At 40.8% G+C, this 25,994-nt stretch overlaps 1 protein-coding gene across 4 annotated transcripts; it reads left to right on the forward strand.

Annotated features, from left to right (window-relative positions):
- The first annotated feature begins 11 nt into the window (after nt 1-11).
- On the forward strand, nt 12-25,101 carry mast3a (microtubule associated serine/threonine kinase 3a). 4 transcript variants are annotated; one of them, XM_068340963.1, is made up of 28 exons: nt 12-118; nt 2,339-2,370; nt 6,802-6,890; nt 9,075-9,147; nt 10,633-10,653; nt 10,843-10,921; nt 12,875-13,029; nt 15,036-15,111; nt 15,341-15,550; nt 16,580-16,681; nt 17,168-17,300; nt 17,969-18,054; nt 18,203-18,288; nt 18,528-18,736; nt 18,906-19,044; nt 19,288-19,420; nt 19,508-19,673; nt 19,843-19,944; nt 20,443-20,565; nt 21,026-21,138; nt 21,776-21,957; nt 22,108-22,229; nt 22,302-22,493; nt 22,904-23,127; nt 23,402-23,524; nt 23,655-23,791; nt 23,959-24,143; nt 24,230-25,101. In XM_068340963.1, exons 1-28 carry the CDS (start codon nt 80-82, stop codon nt 25,099-25,101), a joined length of 4,203 nt encoding a protein of 1,400 aa, XP_068197064.1. In that variant the 5' UTR covers nt 12-79. The 4 variants fall into 4 exon arrangements, with proteins under 4 accessions (XP_068197064.1, XP_068197065.1, XP_068197062.1 ...); XM_068340964.1 differs by having other exon boundaries at nt 22,305-22,493; XM_068340961.1 differs by lacking the exons at nt 12-118; nt 2,339-2,370 and adding an exon at nt 4,048-4,416.
- The last annotated feature ends 893 nt before the right edge of the window (nt 25,102-25,994 follow it).

A 25,994-nucleotide genomic window follows, 5' to 3' on the forward strand; every position in this document is an offset into this window, starting at 1 on the left:
GCCCCGTGGAGCGGACGGAGCGCGATACGCGCCGAGCGGCCGACCGGAGGTCCGGTTCGGGATTCGACCGCCTTTAGTTATGGACGAGCCGAACATCCTGAGACGCCGCGGGCTGCAGGTAAAAGAAGACACGACAACAGCCGCTTGTTGCTGTTTCCAGGCAAATAGAAATAACATGATGATGATGATGATGATGATGATGATGATGATGATGATGATGATGATGATGATGATGATGATGATGGTGATCAACCATCAGCAGCTATTAGTGGATTTAAGTAGTTGACACGTTTTCCATGTAAGTGACTTTTGTCTTTGTTCTTCCCGGTGATTCCTTGACATCACTGGAGCTTTAAACATTTTTTATTATACCTACTGATTATTTTTACCACTGTCAGGTTCCTTTTTTTTTAAAATCCAAAGCAGGTTATGGTCCATCAGAAGCTTATCATTTATAGTCATTGACGAATCTGAACAGAAAATGTTTTTGATTTCTCTGTTTTGGATGTTTATTTTGGAGCTCTCCATTGGTGGATCTGGTTGCCTTGGTGATAGGGACAGAAAACCCAAGGGTTACTGAATGATTGGCAGAAACATCCCTTTAATCTATTCCTGGGTGCCACATTTATTAAAGAGAGATGTACAATATTGAATCGGTTTGTTTATTCTCGCTCAGGTCATTCATGTGTATATTTTCTTCATAAAGGAGGACGTTGAGGAGGTGGCAGATTTGTGGTAAATGACTCCAGACTGGGTGCTGCTGTTCCTTTGTTTTTTCTTTTCCAACACACGTTGATCGGTAATTTAAATCTGACTGAAGCCCTGTCTATTTAATAATGAACATTATTATTATTAGAAAAACGACTTAACATATCACGAAGCTTTGAATCAGAGCCTTTATGTGTGTGATTTTCATGTTCTGCCTGTTACCTGTGTGGAATCCCCCGCAAAAACATGCAGCATGGGTGAATTAGAAACACTACACTGTCAGCCGGCGTGTGAATATGAATGGCTGTGTCTCAGCTCTGTGATGTCTGGCGGGGTTTATTCCTCTGCTCAGCCCAGCAAAGGATAAGCTGTTGAAGGAAATGGATGAAAACATGTTAGCATTATATTGATCTGTCTGTGTAGTGACATGCTCTGATGAGAGCGAAAAGACAGAATTTACAACTGTAATAGACATTTTGCTCTTGGCAGAAATGTCAATGTTCAGGTTTTTCCTACTTTTTGTCTAAGTATGAGTTCAGGTTAATCATCCAGATTCTGAACAAACAAAACAAAACAAAAAATAAAAACCAAGAAGAAAGTCAAAGAGAAAGTATGGAAATACTAATCAAGTAATGAAAATTTAAAATAAGTGAAACTTACAATTCTGGGTGAAGTATAAATGTACTTCTTCCGCTGGGTTATTCTTTGAATGGTGCAAGATAGGCCTAAATGAGCCTTTAGCTTCAACATATTCCTTTTGAAGTTATTTACTACTATAAAATTCATGAAAAATAATGTGTTCTTCTTAAGATATGTGTATTTACCAGAAACAGAATAATTCATCATCATCATCATCTTTAAAAAAAATATCTGTGTGAGTTGCCTCAAAATGATTTTGTGCTGATTTTTCTCACCCTGAGCACCACAGCTCTGTATTCCTGAACTCTGATTGGCAGCTAGGACCCACTGAGGATTTACACGCTCCCTAGTAAATAACCAGTGACGGTATTACCAGATAATTATTTCAGGGTGTGATTTGCTGGGGTTGAGATGGGCGGGATCATCCCCCGCTTCAGTTTTTACTTATGTACCTTTGCTTGATCACATCCTCTCTGATGAATGCACCAGAATGAATTTGTCCACATTTGTCCCTGTTATTGGGCCAGATGTGTGTTGATTCTTTACTTAGATGTTTCCAGAGATGTGGATAAAAGAAGGATGAAACGCTGCAGATGATGTGTTACTTATTTTTTTTCATGATTTAACCCCCCCTGTTTCTTTAACGACTTGTACGTTGATTATATTTACAATGCAAAGGGAAATACCAAAAGCGGGTGTGATATAAACATAAGCGCTGAGGAGAACATGTAACAAATGCTAAGTTTCAGCCAAGCCAGAAAATACAGTAAAATCATCACATCACCATCTTTCCATGTATCATCTATAAGAGCTGTCATCTGATACCAGTTTGTTTGTAAAAAATAAAAATAAAAAAGCCTTATTCATCCACTTAGCTATAGTTACAATATGTATTTCAAATTAATGTCATCAGCAAAACTTGGAAATTGTAATTTGATTGATTGTTTTTTGAAATTCCTAACATCTCTTTTTTTTTAAATATTCTTTTTAGAAAGAACTGAGTCTTCCTCGCAGGGGAAATGTGTAAGTATCATCACTTGATATATTCTGTGTTCTTTGTTGACATCTTTCTCCTTCTCAAACCAGATCAGCCAGTTGCCTCTCGTTTGTCAGCTTGTCAGAAATGTGGCTCACATGCACAATGCACAACAGTTACTTGACCCTCTTTTGAAAGGCAAGGCTATCCGAAGTCTGAGAGAATGAGTAGTGTCACTAATCAAACAGGTTTTATGTAAACTTTGAGTGGGATGGGAGCGATGGAGATCATGTACACAAACTTGAGGAAGAGTTCTGTATTCTTTGTGTGCAAGAAATAAGTTCCTTTTCTCTGATACTTATTTGGAAAATTCATTTGATTTAAAAATGTGCACATTCATTTAGTGCCACTATGCGATTTTTAAGTAAGTCCATGTCTAAATTGGTTATTTGTCTCATGATAATGATATATAATACAATATTTTGCCATACATGAAGGATTTCTGAGTCGTATATACCCTGGAAATACTGTTTTAGAGAAATAACCATGATACCTTCATCCAATAATACCAGATATGCACTCATTAAACTTACTGTAACCCTAGAAAAAGGATCAAGGATAATATAATAAGATCTGTAAGAATACTGTGTCAGTGTGTGAGGGTGAGAGCACAGAACGTACTAGGGATGTTTTCATATGACACAAACTATGAAGGCTAATTTGCAAATAAACACAGTGGATCATCAGTTGCTCTTTCAGGTGTAAATTAAGCATCTGAATCATTTTTCATCTATTTTTCAGTAGAGGGAATTATCTGGTTTTTCGCTATTGTGTGTTAAAACCTGAGCAAACGAGTTGAGCCAGTCCCAACAGGTGACCACTCAGTGATATTTGTTTTATCGCTGAATCCTTTCCTGTCCAGAATCATCCTGATGATTAATGGAAATTTAAACAGCAGTAAGGCTTTGTGTCAGGTTGTATGAGGTTGCATCAGTAATGACACATGACGACTTTACTTTGTCTTTAGGGATGAGTCAGGTTACTTCTGCTGTCCATGACTCAGAAGAAATGTTAGAACCGCTGGAGAAACTAAGAGCACATGACGGATACAGGATTTAAAGATTTGAAAGCACTTACATTCTTTTTACAGTTCACATTTGGCTATTTCCTGGTATTAAAGTTGTTTGGTGAAAATGAAGAGGTTTTATAGGTGAAACATGATCAGTATGTATATGGATTGGTTAAATGGGTCACATCCCGTACACCTCGGCTATCGAAGTATACCGTTCATGTTAAACAGCAGCTTCGTTATGGTCATCATGGTGGTCTTCTAACAAACATTGGCCTGTGTTTAAGTGTTTTATAAAACTGTAAAACTGTAGGGAATTTGTTGAAAATGTGGATTATAGCACAATGAACAATCTGTTAGACATTTTAATGGTTTTTGACCACATCATTGGATAAAACTGGATGATTGTGATTTTACTACAAACATTGGTTTGACTTTTAAAGATTAGACTCTTTTTGTGTTTGATTGTGACTGAAAATACAGGATTGCTGTGTTATAGCTAAATTGCGCAGAATTGTTCGCATTTGTTCGAAAGTTCCAGTATTTCGGATTGTCTTGAAGGCATCATAAATGGTCCCGCCCTCCGCGCGGCTGCGCAGGCGCATTGAGCAGTCACCGTGGAAAGTTTGTATCACATTATTTTGGCTAAGAGACTTGTCGACAATGTCGCGCGTCGTGGGATAGGGAGGGTTACGGACGTTTTGCTAGTAACGGAGTGTGGAGAGTGGACATGGCCGTCGCAGTGGAGAGTCACCACCGAGCCACCGTGACGTGGTTCTGGGGTCAGTTTGTACCGATGCAGAGTGGAGTTTCTTTTGGACATCGCGTTCTGGCCTAACTACCAGCAGTAGCAACAGCTCCACGGGAGACAATGCTCCCACTTTAGCCGGAGTGGGCTTCTCACACCTGGATTGGATTGATCGGTCACCACCGTCACCATGTCTGACCAAAACTACTACTGGACGGTTCTGCCGAGCTACAAAACTAGTTTCGTGACTGGAGCCATGATGAAAAGATCGAAAGGGTAACGCCAACAGTATTAGTGATTATTTCACAAACCAGAGCAGAACATCAAGCTAATTAATCCCTCAGTTGTTTCCACTTCCGCCGAGCTTTTTGCTCAATGTGTTGTTATATTAGATCGACAGCACTTGAACGCATCATCCAATGTTTTTCGATGTGCAACTGCAGTGTGTTGTTTTTTTTTAAACGCCACATGAGGGTCCTGACAGACGGCAGCACAGAATACAGTTCGGCTACACCCGCCCTGGTTTCTGTTTCCCACAGAGAAACGTGGCCATCCATTGTGGTGGTTTGTGGATGTGAGCAGACTGCATTGTCTGCTAGAAGATGTCGCATACAGCCACACTGATCGATTCCCTGATGTGATTATTGGGACTGCAGCGTAATGGATGTGAAGCTCTTATCTCTCAGATATGTTTAATCAAACAGAGCAGTAAAAAGCTCTACCTGTACTGAACGAGCAGAAGGTTCATTGTGACTGCTTGGTGGAAAACCAATGCGGTCACCTCTCCTGTTAATGAATTACAGTCCTTCCATTAATAGCTAACGACAATTTGTGGAGCTCTTATGATTATAACATCAATATACAAAGATTTTCTCCAAGAGAAGCTAAAGACAACATAAAAATGACAAAAGGTTCATGTAAATAACAACAGGTAATTAACAACAGGTACACCTGAAAGCCTTTAATTTTCTAAAAAAAAACAACAGTTCGCCTTATAATCCAATTTGTGAAAAGTTTTAGAATAGGCCATTCATGGGCCTTATAGGTGGGCGTTATAGTCCAGTGCGCCTTATAATGCAGAAAACACTAGTAATATGAATTAAGTAAGCTACAGATCAAGCACGAAATAGTTATTAAGAGTCCATAACAAAAGCAAAGAAACAAGTAAGGCACATGTTAAAAGTAGGTCAGAAGTCTTGGCAAAAATCAATGTCTCATTTGTGTGACGAGAAGGTAATGACTGCTTAAATGCTTGTGAAGGAATGTGTGTGTGTTCCTTGGGTTCATGCATCATTTAATGCATTCAACACAGTCTGACTGAATGGATCTCAGTGATGAAGGTAGCTCATCATCAAACAATACGAGGACCATGCAGGTCCACGTTAATCATGATGCATGTCTGAGTACAAGTGTCCTACCTCTGTTAACTCCAGATGAGAAGCTTTATCACTGCTGACTTAAGATAAAGATGACATACTCATGATGGGATGGAGTTATCCTTTTAAGCCATTATTATCCAGGCTAAACAGTTTTAAAAGGGTGTCTGTTTGATTATTTACTGATAAGAGCAAGATGGTGCCTGCTTACAGTCTGCCCTTCTGCGGTTTGTGTTTAAGTCAAGGATTTATTGGTTCTCTCTTGTCTCTGTTGCTGTGATCTTGGGTTTGGAACCATATTCTATGTGAATTTGCCTCTGCGGTGACCTAGAAACGTCGGGGTCTGTTGTTGTCTCAGCCTTTGGTTGTTAGGTCATAGCCAGACAGAAAGGGCAATTGCATCAACATAATCCACCATAAAACAGGGTTTCATCATCTGGATAAAACAGGGGTGTATTGTAATATTTTTTTAGGGAATAAAAGCAAACTATTATCAGAATGAAGACTAGTACACAGTACACTAGAACACAATCAGAGTGAACACTGGGTCTATGAAGGCCTGCAGGGGCCACATGTGTAAAAATATCTGCGAATGAGTGGATGTATTTGTTTGAGGAGACACCAAATCATTTTCCTTTCACCGATCATCAAGTCATTGATCTCCTCAGCCATACATCAGTCAATGCTTTCAATGCGTGTTGGTGAGAATTGTGTTAATCGACGCTGATATGGATGGAACATGGCCTGCAAACTTCCATCATGGGAGCCGTTGGGTTCAAAATTTTCTCTGCATTGTTGTAGAACAAGGAAAAGCTGTTTCACAAGGCCATGTGCTCCCAGGTTTCTGAGCTCTGTTTCATAAAGATGAGTGTCACGCTCACATGAAAACAACTTCAGACATTACAGGCCATCTTGCCACAGTGTCTGCATTACAGGATAGTCCACACCCACCATTGTTTGTTTGATATCCATTTGTTTTAAATATTTGCATCTTTTGTTTTACATCAGGAGTCAGATGGATTTTTAGATAAATTTGTGTTATGCTAAATAAGTGTTGACTTTTCAGTTGTAAGCACACAGCACATGATAATCTATGTTTGTAATTTACATACAGACATGTTTGTAGCTGTACCTGTGTGTTGATGTGTAAACATGATTGCCTGCTGTGTTTTCCTGGGGTTCATAGGTTGTCTGTGTTTATCGTCTGTGATGGCTAACTGCCCTCATAAAAGACACGGCAGTCCCATTTCTTATTCATCTTATTTATGTCTTTATTTTCTTAAAGTGCCCGAAACAACAAAAGGAGGAGTTTGGCTGTTGGGACCCCGTCGCCAACACTTTCACGACCCCTCTCACCTCTCCCACTGTCCACAGGTACTGTTATTTTTTTGTGGGTGTTTTTTATTTTATTTTTTGAGCTTACACTGGATACTCATTAGACGAAAAAAGTTTTAAAATAGGGCATTCATTAAAGATGACTTCTCAGCTCTCAGCTGTAACCTCAACCTCCACGCTGTTGCCTATCTGGTCAGCAGCCCCAAACAGAATACACAAGTCTAAGCTGCGCTTCCTCGCCCCCACAGTTACCTGCTGTTTGAAGTGTCAACCACATTTGCAAATCAATTGTAGCATGCCAGGCACCTTTGGCTAGCAGTGACTTGGCTCTTGAAATTTCAGAAAAGGCTACAAAATCATGAATGCAATCCCTTCAGAGTAGCTCAATCTAGTGGATGCATAACACAGCCACAGCCACTACACTGGTTTCTACTCTATGCGACTTATAATGTGGTGCGCCCTATTCTGGTAACAATAGTTTTAAAATAGGCCATTCATTGAAGGTGCGCCTTATAATCAGATGTGCCTTATAGTGCAGAAAATACTGTACTTCATGTAGACATAAACACATTTAAAACAGTAGTGGGTGAAGAGCTAAAGACCTTCAGCGGTGGGAGGACCACTCCATTTGTTTTTTTTAGTGTTATGAGCCTTTAGCCTTGAATTTGATTCTGAATGTCACAAGACTGACTGATTTCCCTCTGGTGCCGTCATAGTGGTCTCATTGCTGTTACATTACGATGCACCCATCAGACTGTAATTTTGCTCCTCATGATGAAATTTTTCCGGCAGCTTCCTCTAGGCTCCTCATTCCTTGATCTAAATGCCTGATTTTCTGTCTGGAGTTTCGCTCATTCTCTCGATCCATTTTATTAAGTGTTTCAGGGTGTGGCTGCTTCACAAGGCTGGCATGAAAAGAACTAAACCGCCGCTCACACTGCAGGAGAGTTAGCCCGATTTTACCCTGATTTCCTCCTTCTGACAATCAGGGGAGAAAAAATGCCTGGGACTTTGATCAATGCAGTTGTTTACCTCAGATAATCTCGCAGTAGAAGGTGTTTGCTCACTATCTGCTTGTGGATAATCCGGGTTTGCTTAGTAAATCTGGTTGATAGGCTATAGGGATTTCTCTCAAGCAATAATGCTACCACAATGAGAGACACGACCCGTTATGGACTGCTTAACACAGCAGCTGCCTACTTGGCTAATATGAACTGACACACTGCTGTCAATGGATATTAAACTGATAGGTTCTTGGAAACCTCCAGTTCTTAGCTGAAGGGTGGATGGCCAACATCTTCCATAACATTTACTGTTCCACACTCATTCCTTCTCTTACAAGAAGTGGTGCATTCAAGGGTCCTTCTACTGCAGGAATCTTAGGGAATTGCTACCGCTTGTGATTTCCCAATATTTTTTTAAATTTGCAGTGTGTGCATGTGTGAGATTAAAGAGAAGAAGCTCGGTTGACATTCCCTTTATGGATGTGATAAAACCCAATTTCCCAGCTTGATAGGATTTTAAAGCTCCTGTAGTGTGAGCGCAGCCTCAGGGACCCCTTCCAAATAATACCGTATGCAATTTCTGGGCAGGAGTGTCTAATCCAAGATTCTTTGATTAGATGGGGAAGAGTTAACATCTGTGTGAGTGTGACTGTAATTAAATATATGATTGATTGAGGCTGAACTGAGAAGATAAAGTAGTTATAAACTCATCAAACTAGAAAACAGCCAGTTGAATGTTATAACATCTACAGTATGTAGTCATTCACAGTATTTTCCGCACTATAAGGATTGGATTATAAGGTGCACCTTCAATGAATGGCCTATTTCAAAAGAATTTCATATATAGCACTGGATTATAAGGTGCACTGTCGGTTTTTGAGAAAAATAAAGGATTTTAGGTGCGCCTGGAAGTACAGAAAATACTGTACACACACACACACACACACACACACACACACACACACACACACACACACACACACACACACAAAATAATTTGCACATAATGGACCTCCATATCAAAGATGTTTCTACTAAGTTTAAAATTTATATCCAAATCTAGATTTATGTCACCTATCTTTAAAGCATCAGACCACCTAGTTGGGTTCCTTTTTGGATTAAATCTACTCGTCAACAAAACATTGTTGTCCTGATTCTGATAAAGTTTGCTTCAGCATGTTCACATTTAAAAGTTGCTGACCTTTAGTTGTTTCTTTAGGCGGCAGCAGCCCTTCAGAAAGTCCCAGAAATGTATCTGCCAGCACGTCTGCCAACTTCCAGTTTGCCCGAAGGTAAGCAGATGCTATTTGATATTGATTTGTTCCATATTTAATACAAAACACAGAAAATCGGTATGACTGTTGAGACACAGAACAGATGTCTCTGAACAACACAGGATTAGACACATATTTTAACATTAAAATAGATTCAATTTTGTCCTGGCAAATATGTGAACTACTGAAACTGCCTGAAGACAAAACAATCTTACTTGTTATGCTTGAAAGCATGAGAAGCAATAAGTCTTTCAATAGCAGAAGTGTGATTGAGAGATTGCCACTTCATTAGTGTCTCTTCCCTGTCAAATCTGAGCCAACGACTAACCTGAGCTTTTATTATTTTTGCCAAAACTCCTAACAACATTCTAGAATAAATGGAGAAACTTGCTTTTAGAGCAAACTGAGTTACCGTCTTGTTTGCTATTGTCTTTGAAATGGAAACGAAGCGACAGGTCCAACCTGCTGAACAGATCCAAGGCTTTCTGGTCATGGGTCTTCCCATTAGACAAACCAGTTTAGTCAAGCAACAACAAGAGCCAAAAACATTCTCTGATAATGAAGGGTCTTTGACTTCCAGACCTAGGATTTGAGAGGGAATGTCTCTTACGTGCCTCTCTCCTGCAGAACTCTTCTGAATTTATTATTGAGCCTGGGTGGTTTAGACGGATCCCATTAAGCCACGTTTGAGAGGTCCACCGGGTTCATTTGGCATCGACACACACTGTGTGTCTCTGATATGTGTATGATTGTTTTGTCATGTCAGCACTAGTAGGAGAACTTAAATATAAATATAATATGACAGAGTTATCTCAAGGATGACTTATTATAATTAAGATTCAGTTCCTTCACAAAGATGTTTTTATCCACAATATATTACTTCAAAAACCCAAGGCGTTCCAATCCTAACATTTATTCAAAGCATTCTTTATCATCCATCATCAGAATACTGTGAGTAATAGATATTTGGTAACACACAGCAGATGGTGAACATGTCAGATATGATCCTGAGGAGAAAACACACACATATCTAATGAACCAGACTAATCCTGGGATCTCAGAGCCAAACTATGTCTCCAAGAGCTGTTTTTTGTGCTAGAAAACATTGGATCATCACGGATTGAATCAGTGAAGGAAACTGGGCCACATCCTATAAGTGCCACATTAGATGGAAAAGTAGAGGGAATACAGAGATAGACAAATCTGACATCAAGGTTAAATATCTCTGGTTGTGGGACTGAGTGTGTGTGTCAGTGTTATTGCTGTTTTAGTGTACAGTCTTCTGCTGCTGTGTTTTTTGTGTGAATAATGAGTAATTTTATGCTGGTGAGTCAGATTGCCACAGGCAAGGAGCTGTGACACACACACACATATCTGTGACATCCAGTCATACTGTCACTATTATTAATCTGTTTTGTTTTTTGTCACCTGTTGTTTCCTCCTTCCTCTCTTCTGCTCCACCGCTCCTCTTCTGTTTATCTTCCTCCTTGTGAACCTGCATAGTCAACTGGCCCGATCTGAAAAGTAAGTAACAATTTTTTTATTTTTTCTTTGCTTGTCATTTTCAAGTATCAGATGTTCTAACTTTACTGTTGCATGAGAGATTTGCGAATGTGTGGAGGTGAAGCTGTGAGAATTGGTGTAAATCAACAGGATGTGTGGTTTTCATGGGAGCTATCACTGAGGTGTTTGTTGTCATATTATTTCCTGCAGGGGGGACGGGAGAAGATGGTCCGTGGCGTCAGTTCCCTCTTCTGGGTACTGCACCAATGCCCCCAGTTCGTCAGTATCTGTAAGCATTCTTTGAATCAGTTAGCTGCTGTGTTTTGTGAAGTTATGTTGCTTACCAACTGACCTGTATATTCCATCAGATTACACTGTTCGCAATATATCCATCTATAAATGGTTGTTCATTTACAGTGCGTTAATCTGAATTCACCCCCCGTAAAGTAGGAACTGCTCTCAGATGTACTTTAGGCTGCATGTTTCTTTTACTTTTATTGATGCATTTTGCACCACAAAAAACATCCCTGTTGGAATCAGTTGTGTCTGAATCCAAGCCGCCTTTGTTCTTGCCGAGGAAGGGAAACTACTAAACTGACAAACATTATCCAACTTTACAGAAGGTGCAACCTTCAATATGTTAAACAGCTGAAATGATCAGTTTTACTGTTTAAAAACAGCGACTTCCTTCTCACGTTGGTCACGTTGCTGCCAGAAGTCTGGTCAAACATCTTCTCTGCAGCCAGTCGACCAAACATCTGACTGGAGCTGAATGCTGTTTCCTTTAATGACTCAGTCATAACAGGATATCTGTGATGATGATACATCTCTCCATCATTAGCTGCTCTTGGCTGTCTTTCCGCTTTAAACCGCAAGTAGGAATTTAATCTAAAAAATTCCCCACATTTCCTGGAGGGATTTGTGCAGTGTGGATATAATTTATAGAAACACAACAGTTGACACACACACAGCATTTATCCATCCATTTTAACTGACCTCATTCCAAAAATGTTTTTAGATTTTGAGCCCCTTTGAATTGAGGATAAAGGACAATCAGAAATCTTATCACTGAAATAACATGACTTTGAATGTGTGTTTTGTCCCGGATGACATCACAGACGAACAGGGACAGCAAAGCCTCTCACATTTCCTCGGGTCAGTTTTTCCTCTTGAGAATAGCTACACCCACCAGCTACGTGTTGATGGGTTCTGTGCTGATTTTCAGGCTTTGTCTTGATGGTCATGACCGAATCTACAGCTGGCTGTAAAAAAAACAAAAAAACAAACCCTGTCTCTTCTGTCGCTGCTGTAATTTTGTAAGGCCAACCACATGGCTTGGAGACGATGAGGTCAGCCTTCTCACACAATGGCCCTTTCACGCTCGCTGTCAGTGAGGGCTTTATATTCTCGCTTGCCTCCGACTCGTCTCTAGTTTCCTTCTCAGGATATCTTTATGCCCCTCCTTCTGTCACTTTTCCTTCTTTGTTTTTCTTTGATTCCCTTTCACTTCATCCTTCTAGTCGACTCTTTGCTCCAGTTAGATAAACAAACTCTTCCCTTGGCGCTTCCTTCCATGAAACACAATATTCAAACCAGATGGGAGGTCTCTTATTATTTCATTCTAGTGTTAAAGATTTTTGCTGCAGGTCTGGAAAAACAGCCGCTTCCGCCTGCCTCAAGGTCCGATGCATCAGGAAAGGAAAAAAACACAATCGTCACAGAGCAGTAGAGCTCACCGAGCCTCTCTTAATGATATTAACTTTCCTGCACCCTTTCTCAGGATGTCCTTGTTGTGTGTGTTTTTTTTAATTTAGTTATAAAGTGAAACATGAAATCCTTTAAGATCCTGAGAATTCATGGCATAAAGAGTGAGGATCATTTCTGAATTGAAGAAACACGTTATCTCTTCAAACTTGATACCGACACAAATGAAACCAAACTAGCAAATAAGTTTGAACCGTTAATTGTTTACAGTACTTTCCACACTATAAGGCACACCTAAAAGCCTTTAATTTTTTGAAAAACCAACAGTGTGCCTTAAAATCCAGTGCACCTTATACATGAAAACCGTTTTGAAATAGGTCATTCATTGAAGGTGTGCCTTATAGTACAGTAAGTACTGTAATGATATATTTTAATGAATTTTTTGCAAGCGGACACTGCATGCTGTTTTCACTTTATTACTTTTTTTAAAGTCTGACGTGCTCCTTGTCTTCTTCTCTTCTGCACCTCTCTATCACAGTCCTCTTCTTCCCATGAGTTATTGCACCAGTTGCCCTTCCAACCCACACAAGATGATCTCCACTTCCTCTTCAAACACTTCCGGAGCACGGAGAGTGTCGCCGATGAAGAGGCTCACCCTACTCCTCCCACTAGGCTCCGATCGCGCAGTCTCAGGTAGGTTTGGCTTAAGTTTGTAATTATTGAAGTTATATTTCAGTGTTACCTGTTCAACATCGAAGATAAAGGAGAGAAAGACATCTTTGATTAATATTTTTCTTCATTGAACCAAAGTGTTTCAGTATCATGAGGATTTTCTTTGTAGTTCCTTTCATTAGTTCTCCCCTGCTTTTGTTTTGCGGCTAGCCGTGGAGCTAAAATAGCATTCTATAGCTGTTGTCACAGTGTCTGCACCCTATGTCACACAGCTATATATGGAAGCATGGATTTAAAATAATTTGCAAGAAACCTAACACACAGACATCATGCGATTAGAATTAGCATACTACTTAGTCACAGTGTTAGAATCAGAAATAGAAACAAGCCCTCTCACATTTGCAGAGATTGCTGCTCAGCTTCCAACCAGCAGAAGTAGATCTAATGTTGGTGGGATAATTATTTTATGTTTCTGGAAACAAGCATCAGATCTTCTGGTTTAGACAGCTGCTCTCATCAAAAACGAGCACAGTCCTCCAAATAGCTCATGCACTTCGGAGTTTTAGGTCCCTGGAGACTTTTACAATGGGCTTTGGAGGATGTTGAAATTTTTTTATGGATAGTTTTTCTGATAAATTGCTGCCTGTGAAAAAAACATCTGGATACTGATGAGAAATGTCTGAACTTCCAGATATCAATGGGGAAAAAAGTCCAGGGATGCAGCTTTTATTTAGTATGGAACATATTACCTATACCTACAGTGAGTTGCTTTCTCACTAAGTATGTTTTAAAAAAAGGTTAATAGTTATTGAGCCAATAACAAGACTCAATAACTTGAGCTTTGTTATTGTTGTTCTACATCGAAGGAAGAGGACCCATTGAAGACGTGTGTAAACGAGATCTTCATCACTTGTTGATTTGTTTTACATCAATATAAATAAGAACTGTCGAATATTTAGTCAGATATTGCAATAATATACACGTTAACATGTTTTTTTTTTTACATATAAATCCATTTTTGATTTGCTTTCTATCCAGTCATTTCTTCATTAGACAACTGATCAGTTGTCTGCAAGTGAAACCACAAACCCTCTTATAATTAATCCAGAAAGAAATTTCCATTCAGGCATTCAGCTGCCTGATGTCACATGATTAAAAAGACATCTACATTGTTGGCTGCACTGGCTGTGGGTTTAGCTCACTGACAAGTGTTTATTTAGATCTGAAATAGCTGCCAAGGGTGTGTAAAGTGTGTCCCAGTGCTCTCAAATAGTTCCCAAGGGTTTAACTGTGGCTTTAACTCAAATAAAACTACTGCTGTGCATATGCATCTGTTGTGGTTCTCCTGAAATAGTAACCTGTCACGTCACATGCTGATATTGGTATTTGTACCCTCTGATGGGGAACCCCAGATGACTATTTTTAACACATGCTATGACAGTATATTGATTTGTGTTATGTCTGTGTGGTGTTTTAAAGTGTACTGTTGTAACTGGAGCCCTGTGGTCTCAACAGATGCGGTCATGGATACTAGAAATGAGAACCTGATCTGAATCACATTAGTCATTTTCAAACCGGGGTGAGGGGAGTTGTTAACAGGCCATCATTTGTTATTTGCTTGTAAATAATGTGGCTCCGCAATGCGCCGGCGATGTGTCCTAAGTGTACCCCACTCTCGCCCTTAGCCAGCTGGGATAGGCTCCAGTGCAACCCATGCAAGGTGGATCAGTGGCTGAAGATAGATGGTTATGGTCGTCTTGTCTACAAGAAAATGGACAGATTTTGAGTTTCTTTGGTTTTGGTGTGTTTACCGTTTGTGTGTTGACTGTAATATATTAAACATGTTTTGTACGCGTCTTCCATCCACCTTTCTACCTTTTATTTGTTGTCAAATTTAGCTGTTTTGTCTTAATAAATATTACCTTTATTTTTATATAATAATTACATATTATATAATATTACTGATCTCAATCATTGCATAGTCATAGAAAAAAATCTGTTTTCTTTTTTTTCTGCTTCTCAAACAGCCCTGGAAGGACCTGTGGATCATTTGACAATGAAATTGTCATGATGAATCACGTCTACAAGGAACGATTCCCTAAGGTATTCCCTAAGTGTTTTTTTTTTTTTGCCCCTCTTCTTTTTCAGTTTGCCTTCTTTCTCCTGCTGAACTGTATTTGTAAGGCATTTGCCACGGTGTTTGATATCTATGTGATCTGTAAATGTATGTTTGGGCTTTTTGCAGTTGAAAATTTGACACACTCGAACACTCTTAAAAGAAATAGACCTGTCATCATGTTTTAAATGAAAACTTCCACCTTGTGTGTCCCAGGCGACAGCCCAGATGGAAGGTCAGCTGCTCCACATCATTGCTGAGTGCTCCCCAGATAACGCTCTGCCCTTGGCTGACGGTGTCCTGGGATTCATTCAACACCAACTGGTGGAGCTTGCCAGGGACTGCCTGGACAAGTCTCAGAAAGGTCTGGTCACCTCCAGGTACTTTGTGGAGCTGCAGGAGAAACTGGAGAAGCTGCTGCATGAGGCAAGTGCTTCTTATCTTTATTTATTTTGGGGCACGCTTGTTCCTTTGTTCCCTTAGAGATATCTTCAGTGGGTTTACGATTACCAGCAGCTCAGAGTGCCCTCTGGGACATTGGGTGCTAAACTATAGCCTCACTGGGTACATTGATTTGAAATTGTCCATTTGATTGGCCAGTAATGGTCTCATCATTTTGTGTAATTGCAGAGATACTGGCAGCAGTCAAGCTTTTGATAATAAAATGTTTTTTACATAACACTTCTATAATTTTTCAGCAGCAGATGCTATCTTCAAGTCGTACGACTTGTGCTGCAGGCGTAGTCTTCGAGTTCTTTCCTGTCTTTGCTCAGAACATTTAGCAATTTAAAATAATTTCTGCCAGTTATTGCATTTGTTTTCTTTGTTATTTCAGTTTTTTAAGTAGCTTACTTTATATTTTAGTGTGACGACCAAAACTACAACATCATTATTTTTATTCTTATTTGCTCTATTCAGAAAAAGATTTTCCAACTTGGAGTTTGTTTTTAAGCGACTGGTTCATGCTTTGACATGTTAAAATATTTGAATCTGCCCCTGGTTTTTTGTTGTTGTTTTTTTTGGTAAATTTAAGTTCCTTTCTTACTGCTGTTTCTCTGTCCTCATAAATTATTTAAAATAAAAAATCTTGTAACAGATTGGTTCAGCTGAGTAACCTGACCTCTGTCAGATCTCACTGTTTCACCACTTCTGAAAAACAGACTCTGAACCTGCTGTTTGACCAGGGTGAGACACTACTAGACTAAGATAATGAGACAATGAATTATCATAAAATTGCATTCAAATGTAAACAGAGAACGGGGCAACAGAAGTCAATACTGTTGCAAGATGTTGAATTACCATCCATCATTCTCTAAATCAGCACCAGATAATCTAAGATACACATGGAATGGAGGTTAAAAATGATACAAGCTGGAGCAAAGTTTAGTCAACCTCCTTGAATCAGACAGGATTAAATTGAATTAACCATGATCCCATTGTCTTTTTCCTTACCAGGCTTATGAGCGTTCAGAGAGTGAGGAGGTGACCATCATCACCAAACTAGTCAAGAAGATTCTCATTATCATCTCCCGGCCAGCCAGGCTCCTGGAGTGTCTGGTAAGGTTCACCAGCAAACGCTGGTCACCATAATAACAGGACAGATGTAATATCAACATGATGTGTAACGTGTAACAAAATCTGTCCCCTCTAATGCAGAAATCCCAGATGAGTCATACACCATGATGATATGTTGTAATGACTACTTATGTTTTTGCTGTAATAATACAGTCGCTGAGCAACAGTATGTCAAAAGCAAGGTCACCTGTGAGCAGGGGGTTGTAGTCCTTTATTGGCTATTTAAAACTACAGATTTTGGGTATTTATCCACCTGTTACCAAATCGTGAAATTAGCTCAGATAATCATCACATTTATCCTTGAAGCCATAGAGAGATGAGTTTCAATCAGCTTTTACATTCTGCTTTCTTGCCAATGCCTATCATTGAATTTCTTTAGGACTCTATTTCTTGTGCTTTCCTGGTGTTTTTTATTGTTGTAGTCCAGATAAATGCAATGACACCATGAGATGTAATTTTCCTCCCCAGGAGTTTGACCCAGAGGAATTTTATCAACGTTTGGAGGCGGCAGAGGGTCAGGCCAAGGTGGGCCAGGGCATCAAGACTGACATCCCCAGATACATCATCAACCAGCTCGGCCTCACTAGGGATCCCCTGGAAGGTACAGCGTTGATTAAAGTCATTTGAAAAATGCACATTGTATGTAGGGATTATAGAATCACAATCCTTTATTAAGTCCCGGAAGGGGAAATTGCTTTTCGTCAGTCACTCCGCAGTAGAACAAAGTAAAAAAGTGAGGCAGGAGTAGATATAGTATATAGTAATACTATAAATAGTATATATATGATATACTATACTATATATAGTACTTGCTTGTGCTGTAACGATTAGTAGACTTTTTATCAATGCAATATTTAATAACTTGGACTGAAAAGGAGAGAAATCATTTTTTGCCGTTTGGCACTTCAGTGGTTTTTATGCCTTTGCTGAGTCACTTTGCTTTGTCAAACAGACCAAACACACAATCAAACAGTGTTTGTGTGTTTGGTCTGTTTGAGAACACAACCAAAATACTGCGTAACTACATGCCTGCAATGCTTTTCCAATTCATCAGCAAACATAATTAAGCTGAATCGGTAAACCTTCTAATTTAATAGCGAAGACCTGTAATCACATTAAAGTTTGAAGGAAAGCAGGAACCGATGTTTCCAGCACAGTAACAGTTGTAATGCTGTCAGACTTCATTAGTGGTTCAGTATCATCGCAGGCATCTCTGTGGCGGTTTCAGCTGATTGGAGTTTGATTTGTTGGGCTGTGCTTCGGTTACAGAAGTCGTCCATTTAGAGCAAACTAGTCCGAGTCACAGATCATCCAGCAGAGACTCTGATGACACCGGAGAGGCGACGCCCGTACAGGTATAAGCTTACACTAAACAATGACGTTAAATGCACTTAATGAATTGTAATGTGACTCTGTTTGACGTTGGTGGGTGTGTAGATTCATGATTTACAGAAACTGAAGTCCTGTTATTTTCCTTCTCTATTTTTGGGTTGTGTGATTCAGAGCCGGGCAGCCTGCACCCCTCCTCGAAGGAAACCACTGGAGAGTGATTTTGAGACAATCAAGCTCATTAGCAATGGCGCCTATGGGTGAGTGAGACAGACATTCTGGCACTCGATTTACTCTATTTGTGGACGCAGCCCAATAAAAGCGGAAAAGAATCTAAACGAGAAAGTTATATTGTTTATATCTGTGTCTGCGCTCACAATTTGTCTGGATAATTTAATTTCAAGTGTGAACTGATGCTCAGTCATTCACGAACACTCCTATCCTTGTTTGTCCTGTAATTTTCCTGTCTCTTTTGTCCCTCCCTTTGTCTTCTATTCAGGGCCGTGTTTCTGGTGCGCCACAAAGAGACCCGTCAACGTTTTGCCATGAAGAAAATCAACCGGCAGAATCTGATTCTTAGGAATCAAATCCAGCAGGTGTTTGTGGAGCGAGACATCCTCACCTTTGCTGAAAACCCATTTGTGGTGTCTATGTTCTGCTCTTTTGAGACACGTAGGCATCTCTGCATGGTCATGGAGTATGTTGAAGGTGGGTGGGTTGGAAGATAGATGTTATTAAGTCTCTTTTCCAGGTGCAACACTTGATTCCCTCAAGTACTTGTTAAGTAAAGTTCCTTTTAGTGTTTGTTTCCACCTAATTTAAATAAAAGGGCCCTTTATCAGAGAATAAGAAGGCCTGTTTGTGTTTGTGCTTATAGGTGGAGATTGTGCCAATTTGTTGAAGAACATCGGTCCTCTCCCTGTGGATATGGCACGCATGTATTTTGCAGAGACTGTTCTTGCTTTAGAATACCTTCACAACTACGGAATCGTACACAGAGACCTCAAACCTGACAAGTGAGTCTGAAGTTCACATTTTCCATAGATTCTATCTTCCTTCAGGCAGCAGCTATTTACTGTTAAGCTTTCATCATTTTTTAGACTTGAGATGATCTTTAAAATGCTGGCAGTCTGTTTGAAGTTGAAGAAGAATTTTCTGAATTGTCAAGCCTTTGATATTTCTCTCTGAGTCTGAGATATATATTGTGAAATTAGCGTTTGATGCAACATGAAACAATTTTGTGTTTCCTTCCTCTGCAGTTTATTAATCACTTCCATGGGACACATAAAGCTGACCGACTTTGGGCTGTCAAAGATCGGTTTAATGAACATGACCACCAACTTATATGAAGGACATATTGAAAAGGACACAAGAGAGTTCATTGATAAGCAGGTTAGTGTCTTCCTATCTTAACATCTAAACATCTTGTTTGTTATATTAATCTCTATCTGTTCTCATCACCTGATTATCCTCCATAAGGTTTGTGGTACTCCAGAGTATATTGCTCCAGAGGTCATCCTGAGGCAGGGCTACGGCAAGCCAGTCGACTGGTGGGCTATGGGCATCATCCTTTATGAATTCTTAGTGGGCTGTGTGCCTTTCTTTGGCGACACACCAGAGCAGCTCTTTGGTCAGGTGGTCAATGGTAAGATGGCTTTTAGATAAGCGCATTATTGAGTCTCAGAAAACCATGTATAGTTTGTTTTTTAATAAATTATCCTAAAGTCATTGGTCATTACCTCAACACCCTCTGGGATGTGTACTTACATCCATATCCCTTTGTTTAATCACTGGTGTGCTTTTTTTAAATCCAGATGATATCCTCTGGCCAGAAGGGGAGGACGCTCTCCCAGCTGATGCCCAGGATTTGATCACCAGACTGCTGAGACAAAGCCCTCTGGAGCGCCTGGGAACAGGTTAGTGGACAGTGCGAGAGAAATGGAAAATTTGGAAAATATATGAAGTATTGGACAAATGTAGGCGCGTGTAATTGTGGGTGCGTATCTGTGTTCTGTGTGTCATACAGCTGGATACCCTCTAGTTTTATACCAATACCTTCCCTTTTGTGCAATGACTAAAATCCCCAGACTTGATGCCCCATTAGAACTTGAATGAGAGATGAGGATGAAGTTGAATAATGAGTAATTTTACCCATTATACCCAGGACTAAGACTGATTAAAAATTTCTGAGAAATTTTCAAACAAAGGTACATTTTTGGCACAGCATTGGGTGTACCAGAACTTTGGTTTGATTGATAAAATTGACATTTATGGACTGATAGAGGTGATTGAGAAACTCATGCTGTCATGTTACAAGAATGGACGTTTGTATTGAGCTCCAAGCTGAGGAGTGTTACTAAACCAGTCCAACCAGAGCAGAGACGTGCAACCAAATCCTGTCTTCTTTGGTGCAGGTGGGACTAATGAGGTGAAGATGCACATTTTCTTCCTGGGTCTGGACTGGAATGGTCTCCTAAGGCAGAAGGCTGAATTCATACCTCAATTAGAGACTGAAGAAGACACGAGCTACTTTGACAGTAAGTATACATCAAATAGAATAGAATAAATGTCACGGATCACTGTACATTCTGTGTCTGCATACAGTCAAACCTGAGCGTACCTTTGTCACAGTTTATGCTTGATTAGTCTGTTTTAATTCCCCATGCACGTATATGTTGTGTGTTCGTTCCCTGATCAGAAGTTTGCAGAGATGTGGATAGAGGAGGACGAAACGCTGCAGATGATGCGCCAACTGAACAAATCTGAGATCTGATCTGTTTACTTAGTCTTCAGTTTCCTGAGTTTATCGTGACGTGAAATCTTAATCTATAAGGTGTTAATGTTATGCTGCTTGGTGTAAGTTGAGGCAGGAAATGGAGCTGCAGTAGTTGGATGTGGCGGCTCGTGGTTGGTCATCTACACAAATGTTTGTATCTTGAGGACTACATGCATTTGTGTTGTTCTACATCTAAGTTGCTATGATTGTGTTCCTAACAGCCAGATCAGAACGCTACTGCCACCTCGGTTCAGATGACGACGAAGAAACCAACGATGACGAATCATCTGTTGAACTTCGACAGTTCTCCTGTGTCGCTCACCGCTTCAGCAAGGTCCTTATTGATCTTATTTATCTGCAGCATACGATGTACAGTATATTTCCCTCACAATTTCAGAGGTTGGATCTTTTACAAAGAAATTTGTCTTCTGAATAATTCAAAATCTATGTTATGAGAATAAATAAATCATGTCCTCAGTTTCATAATCAGTTCACTAATGTTATCTTTGACATGAAAGATATCATATTTCATATTTCTGTTATAAAATCAATAACACTGAGTATCAGCACCAGGACAAAAGAACCTTTGGTTTTGATTCAGCCTGAGGTTTGAGGTTGTGATTCCATACACTCACTGGTATAATCAGTGATAGCCTAGTGTCACAGACATTAGGTCAACGCATTTGCGAATAGTAAAAAGCAATTATTTCAAAATTGATTCAACAACTCTTCAAAATTTTATTTGACCATTTGAGTTGGTAGATGAGTGTTGGTGTGCATCAGTTTTCTAGCAAAACCAGGACTAGATTGTCTGCAGCCAGCAGAAGGTGTTCTTGAACCGTTAACCTTGAGGCCAAGCTTTGCTCTAGAATAAAAAGATCACATAATTTGCTATCAAAGATACAGTACCCCTACCATTAGTAATTGTCTCATACGACACATCAAATATCCATTTCTATTAAAATGCATAGGTGTACAGCAGCACCGAGCACCTGTCCACCTCCACGCCGTCCAACCAGAGCCTGTCATCATCCGAGCGAAGCCATAGTGAAGAAAAGGAGGAGAGATGGGAGGGAAGGGGAGTCCTTTCCCCCGGTGATGGGTTCAAACACTTGGCTAGTGTGGACAGGAGAGCAGATGGGCACAAAGGGAGGTGAGAGCATGATGGAGGACAAAATCCTCACCGCCTTGCTAGCTCCAAAATTATGAAATCAGCATTTTAATGTTACAGTAACTTCTGTAAAAGAGCTCGTCTTCCAATTTTTATTGAACCCTTGCATTTTTTCTGCCTGTTTTACGACAGTCTCCGTCCTCGTGCTTCGTCAAGCTCCTCTCAGTCAGAGCGCAGCGCCAGCCCACTGGTGATGAACAGCACGCAGAGCCTCGACATCATGCCTCGCTTTGCTATCTCCGCTGAGGAGGACGGTGAGACTACCAAACACAGTCAACTGAAACTGAACTAAAACACCAATACTTACACTCTGTACTTAATGGTAGTAGACGGGATGGTTTCCAACCTGCGACGCATTCGCCTACGGAGCAACAGCACGGGCACCAGGCCATCGTTCAGAAGGGGCGCGTCGCGACGCATCACCCACCAGCTAGAGACCCCAGAAAAACCCAGATCCTCAGCTGGAAAAGTCCCCAAGTCTGCCTCGGTGTCTGGCCTGTCCCTCATCATCACCCCAGGTAAACAGGATCCTGATGATCACTGTGTTCCACTGATGACAGTATAGATTTAGTTGCTTCCTGAAATTCCAGTTCTAATCAATTTTAACCTTTTATGGGTGTGACTCTTGTCTGCCTGTATTTGCTCAAATTATTTACATGTTTACAGTACCCTCTACAGCATTTTTTGTGTATTACACTCTAAATACTGAGCTGTGACCTTGATAACTATTATTTCACAGTTTTACATTGATTTGCCTTGTTTTTCCCTTAACTAGGAACTGTTCATGGTAGAATAACACATATTTTACATTATTTTTATCAAATGTGGTAAATGCTGCAAAATGTTCGCAACTAAAAATCAGGAATACAACCAGCTGCTCTATAAATACTCATCAGATGGCTTTTCTGATCTTGTTTTCCGGATCCAGATGATTCTGCAGGACCTCCTACTAGCCCCAAATCATCCCTGTCCCTGTCATCCAACCCTTCGTCCAGAGATTCGTCCCCCAGCCGGGATCTGTCTGTCAGCATCAGCTGTCTCCGGCCTCCTGTGGTCATCCACAGCTCTGGGAAGAGGTTTGGCTTTGCACTGCGAGCTATCAGAGTCTACATGGGAGATAGTGACGTCTACACCGTTCACCATATGGTCTGGGTACGTGTTCACATAAAGCTGATGGGGTTTAAGATACACATTTTTGTAAATGCAGCACATTTAGAGTTTGATGATCAAACAAAACAAAAAAAATCCTTAAACTATTTCGATTTCAGATTTTCTTTTTGATGGACTTTTATATTTTTCATGCATGTATTTTGATATATGAATGCAGTGCACATATTTTTATAAAGATGTAATGAAAGCCTTTCTGGCGTAATAACGATTGATTAAATTATTGGTTTGATCAGAGGTTATGTATTTGTGTCTACAGTGTGTTGAGGATGGCAGTCCAGCACATGAGGCGGGATTGAGGGCTGGTGACCTCATCACTCATGTTAACGGGGAGTCTGTCCAGGGACTTGTCCACACTGAGGTGGTGGAGCTTTTGCTAAAGGTACATCGATAAACCGAATATTTGAAATTTCAAACATTTTTTTCTGCTCGTGTGTTTGTGGCTCGTTTCCCATAAGGAAGACTAAACGGCTTCATAGGCAGCTGTTTATGTTGTGGATTTGTTCCAACAGAGTGGCAACAGAGTGACTCTGCAGACCACTGCACTGGAGAACACTTCCATCAAGGTGGGCCCAGCCAGAAAGATCAGCTACAAGGCCAAGATGGCCCGACGCAGCAAGAAAAGCAGGCGAAAGGATGGACAGGACAGGTACGTAATGTGGTCATAGTAACTTTACTTGTTTATCACCTTTAAAAAAAACAATTGAAGTTTAATAAATGAAGTTTTGTTTTCCTTTTGGTGTTGCTTCACCTCTAGTATTTCTGTCACAAGAATAAAACTAAACTCAAGCCAAACTGTTCTCAACTCTTGCACAGTCGGCGGCGTAGCATCTTGAAGAAGCTGTCCAAGCATACGCCTCCCCCCCCCATGCAGAGCAGTCGCAGCTTCTCTTCAGGGTTCCACCAGTCGTCCAGCGACAGCCTGTCAGGTTCGCCCACACAAAGTCTCTCACCTGGGCCTTCCACACCTTGTCGCTCCCCTGCCCCTGACCACTCTGGAGGTGGGTGTTAGAGCGTTACATTTAATTTGTGTTCATTCTCTTTATGATGTGATTGAACCTTTTTTCCTTTTGTCTCCTTCGACCAGATTCAAGTTCTTCTCCTTGCTCCAGCTCCCCTAACTCGCCTGTGCCGCAGGCCCGCCCCAGTTCCCTTCATGTTTTGGGTCGTTACACTAAAGCTGGACGCTGCAAGTCCACCAGCAGCATCCCTCCTTCACCACTGGCCTGCATCCCACCCCCTCAGCCCCTCTCTCCTCAGTGTTCCCCATCCTGTCTCCCCAGTACCCCCAAATCCCTACAGGGGTTCCATGGTAAGACACTGTCCCCTCCCACCATTGCTCGCCACTCTGTGCGTCCTCGCAGTGCAGAACCGCCGCGCTCGCCGCTGCTCAAGAGGGTCCAGTCAGCAGAAAAACTGACAGGAGGAGAGAAGACGACAGTGGGGTATCACGGAGACAGGAAGGCCTACAGCACCCGCCGTCACACCATGGAGGTCCCTCTGTCTGAAGGGGGGGTTTTGGAGGACATAAAGGGGGACACTGTGACCGGGTTCATCTGTGTGGGTGAGCACGGCCGTCAGGGTTTGTGCAGAGGAGGGCAGAGAGGACACCAGGACAGCGTCGGCGCTGGCAGTGAGCACCCCCGCCCCACCACCTCCCCTCAACACCGCAGTAGCAACCACCACTCCAAAGAGGTGGTGGTGATGAGGAAGCTGGCGCTGTCTGAGCGAAGGGACTCCTTCAAGAAGCAGGCGGCCGTGCAGGAAGTGAGCTTCGATGACACGGAGGAGAGGGAGGCGGCACACAGCCCGACGCTTCCTGTCGCACAACCTAACACATCGAAGGCATCCTGGGTCAACATGGCCCAATCTGAATCCAGCTCTAAACTGGAAGGAAGCGGATCACAGGGTATAACAACACAGCAGAAAGCCAAATCAAAAGACAAAGAAGGGTTTTAGTTCAGTCACAATGCCAGGGATGATTCGTCAATACAGATTCTGAAAAATGGGAAGTCTTTCTTACTGTCCGGACATATGAAGGCCTTGCATGTTTGTCCAGAAATCTGTGACTAAATCCCAAATAATCAGAAGAAACTGAAGACAGTAGAGCAAATGATATTGATAATTCTCAGTAATATATGCATCCTGCAACACTGTCAACAAACTAATGACAGCCAAACTGTTTACTTTGTGGTTGCTTGTTTTCTCTCTCGACTCTCAAATCACTGTGGCACCTGCAATGGATGTATTTTGTAAAAAAAACAAAACTTTTTCAAATGATGAGACTTATTTATGACTTTATATGCTCATCTTTCCTTTTTCAGTTGCTTAAAATGCCTTGGATTCCTCAGTTCCTCATTGTTTTGGAATTGCGCAAAACAAATATCACACAAAGATGGCTTGTTCAGTCTGTTTTACAGACAGTACAGAAAAGATAGTCGATGTTCTGAGTTAACTATTTCAATTCACTGTTCCTGAACAGGGGCCTTTGTGTGAATATTTTTAAAGAACAAAAACATTAACATCCAATTATTTTGGAATCGTATCTGTGGTGCTAAAGCACAGTTCAGCCATAGGATCCACTTTAAAAAGAGGTACTGTACTTGTACATAAGAAGCTTCATGCATGGGCTCTAATTCTACTCACTGTCTTTAAAAACGTGTCAGCGCTGACACTCCTCCAGTGGTGGTTTATATGATAACTTAATCAAAATTGATGTGTAGTAAAAGTTTTTTTTTTTTTGTCTTGTTGAATTGACACTCCGTCCAGCTCCTCACACACATATTCTATCCTAAAGCGTCGGCCGCGTTGTTGTTTTTTCAGGATGTTCTTCACTCTCTCTCTTCATGGCA

Source organism: Antennarius striatus, chromosome 18, assembly GCF_040054535.1.
Source record: "Antennarius striatus isolate MH-2024 chromosome 18, ASM4005453v1, whole genome shotgun sequence".
Classification (NCBI taxonomy): Eukaryota; Metazoa; Chordata; class Actinopteri; order Lophiiformes; family Antennariidae; genus Antennarius; species Antennarius striatus.

What these genes read in the sequence shown, in the direction of transcription:
- mast3a (XM_068340961.1), top strand. Translation starts at nt 4,331, where the DNA reads ATGTCTGACCAAAACTACTACTGGACGGTTCTGCCGAGCTACAAAACT. An exon ending in CACTAGGGATCCCCTGGAAG is followed by an intron (nt 17,301 to 17,968) that starts GTACAGCGTTGA and finishes CTTCGGTTACAG; the next exon opens with AAGTCGTCCATTTAGAGCAA. An exon ending in TGCCCCTGACCACTCTGGAG is followed by an intron (nt 24,144 to 24,229) that starts GTGGGTGTTAGA and finishes TCCTTCGACCAG; the next exon opens with ATTCAAGTTCTTCTCCTTGC.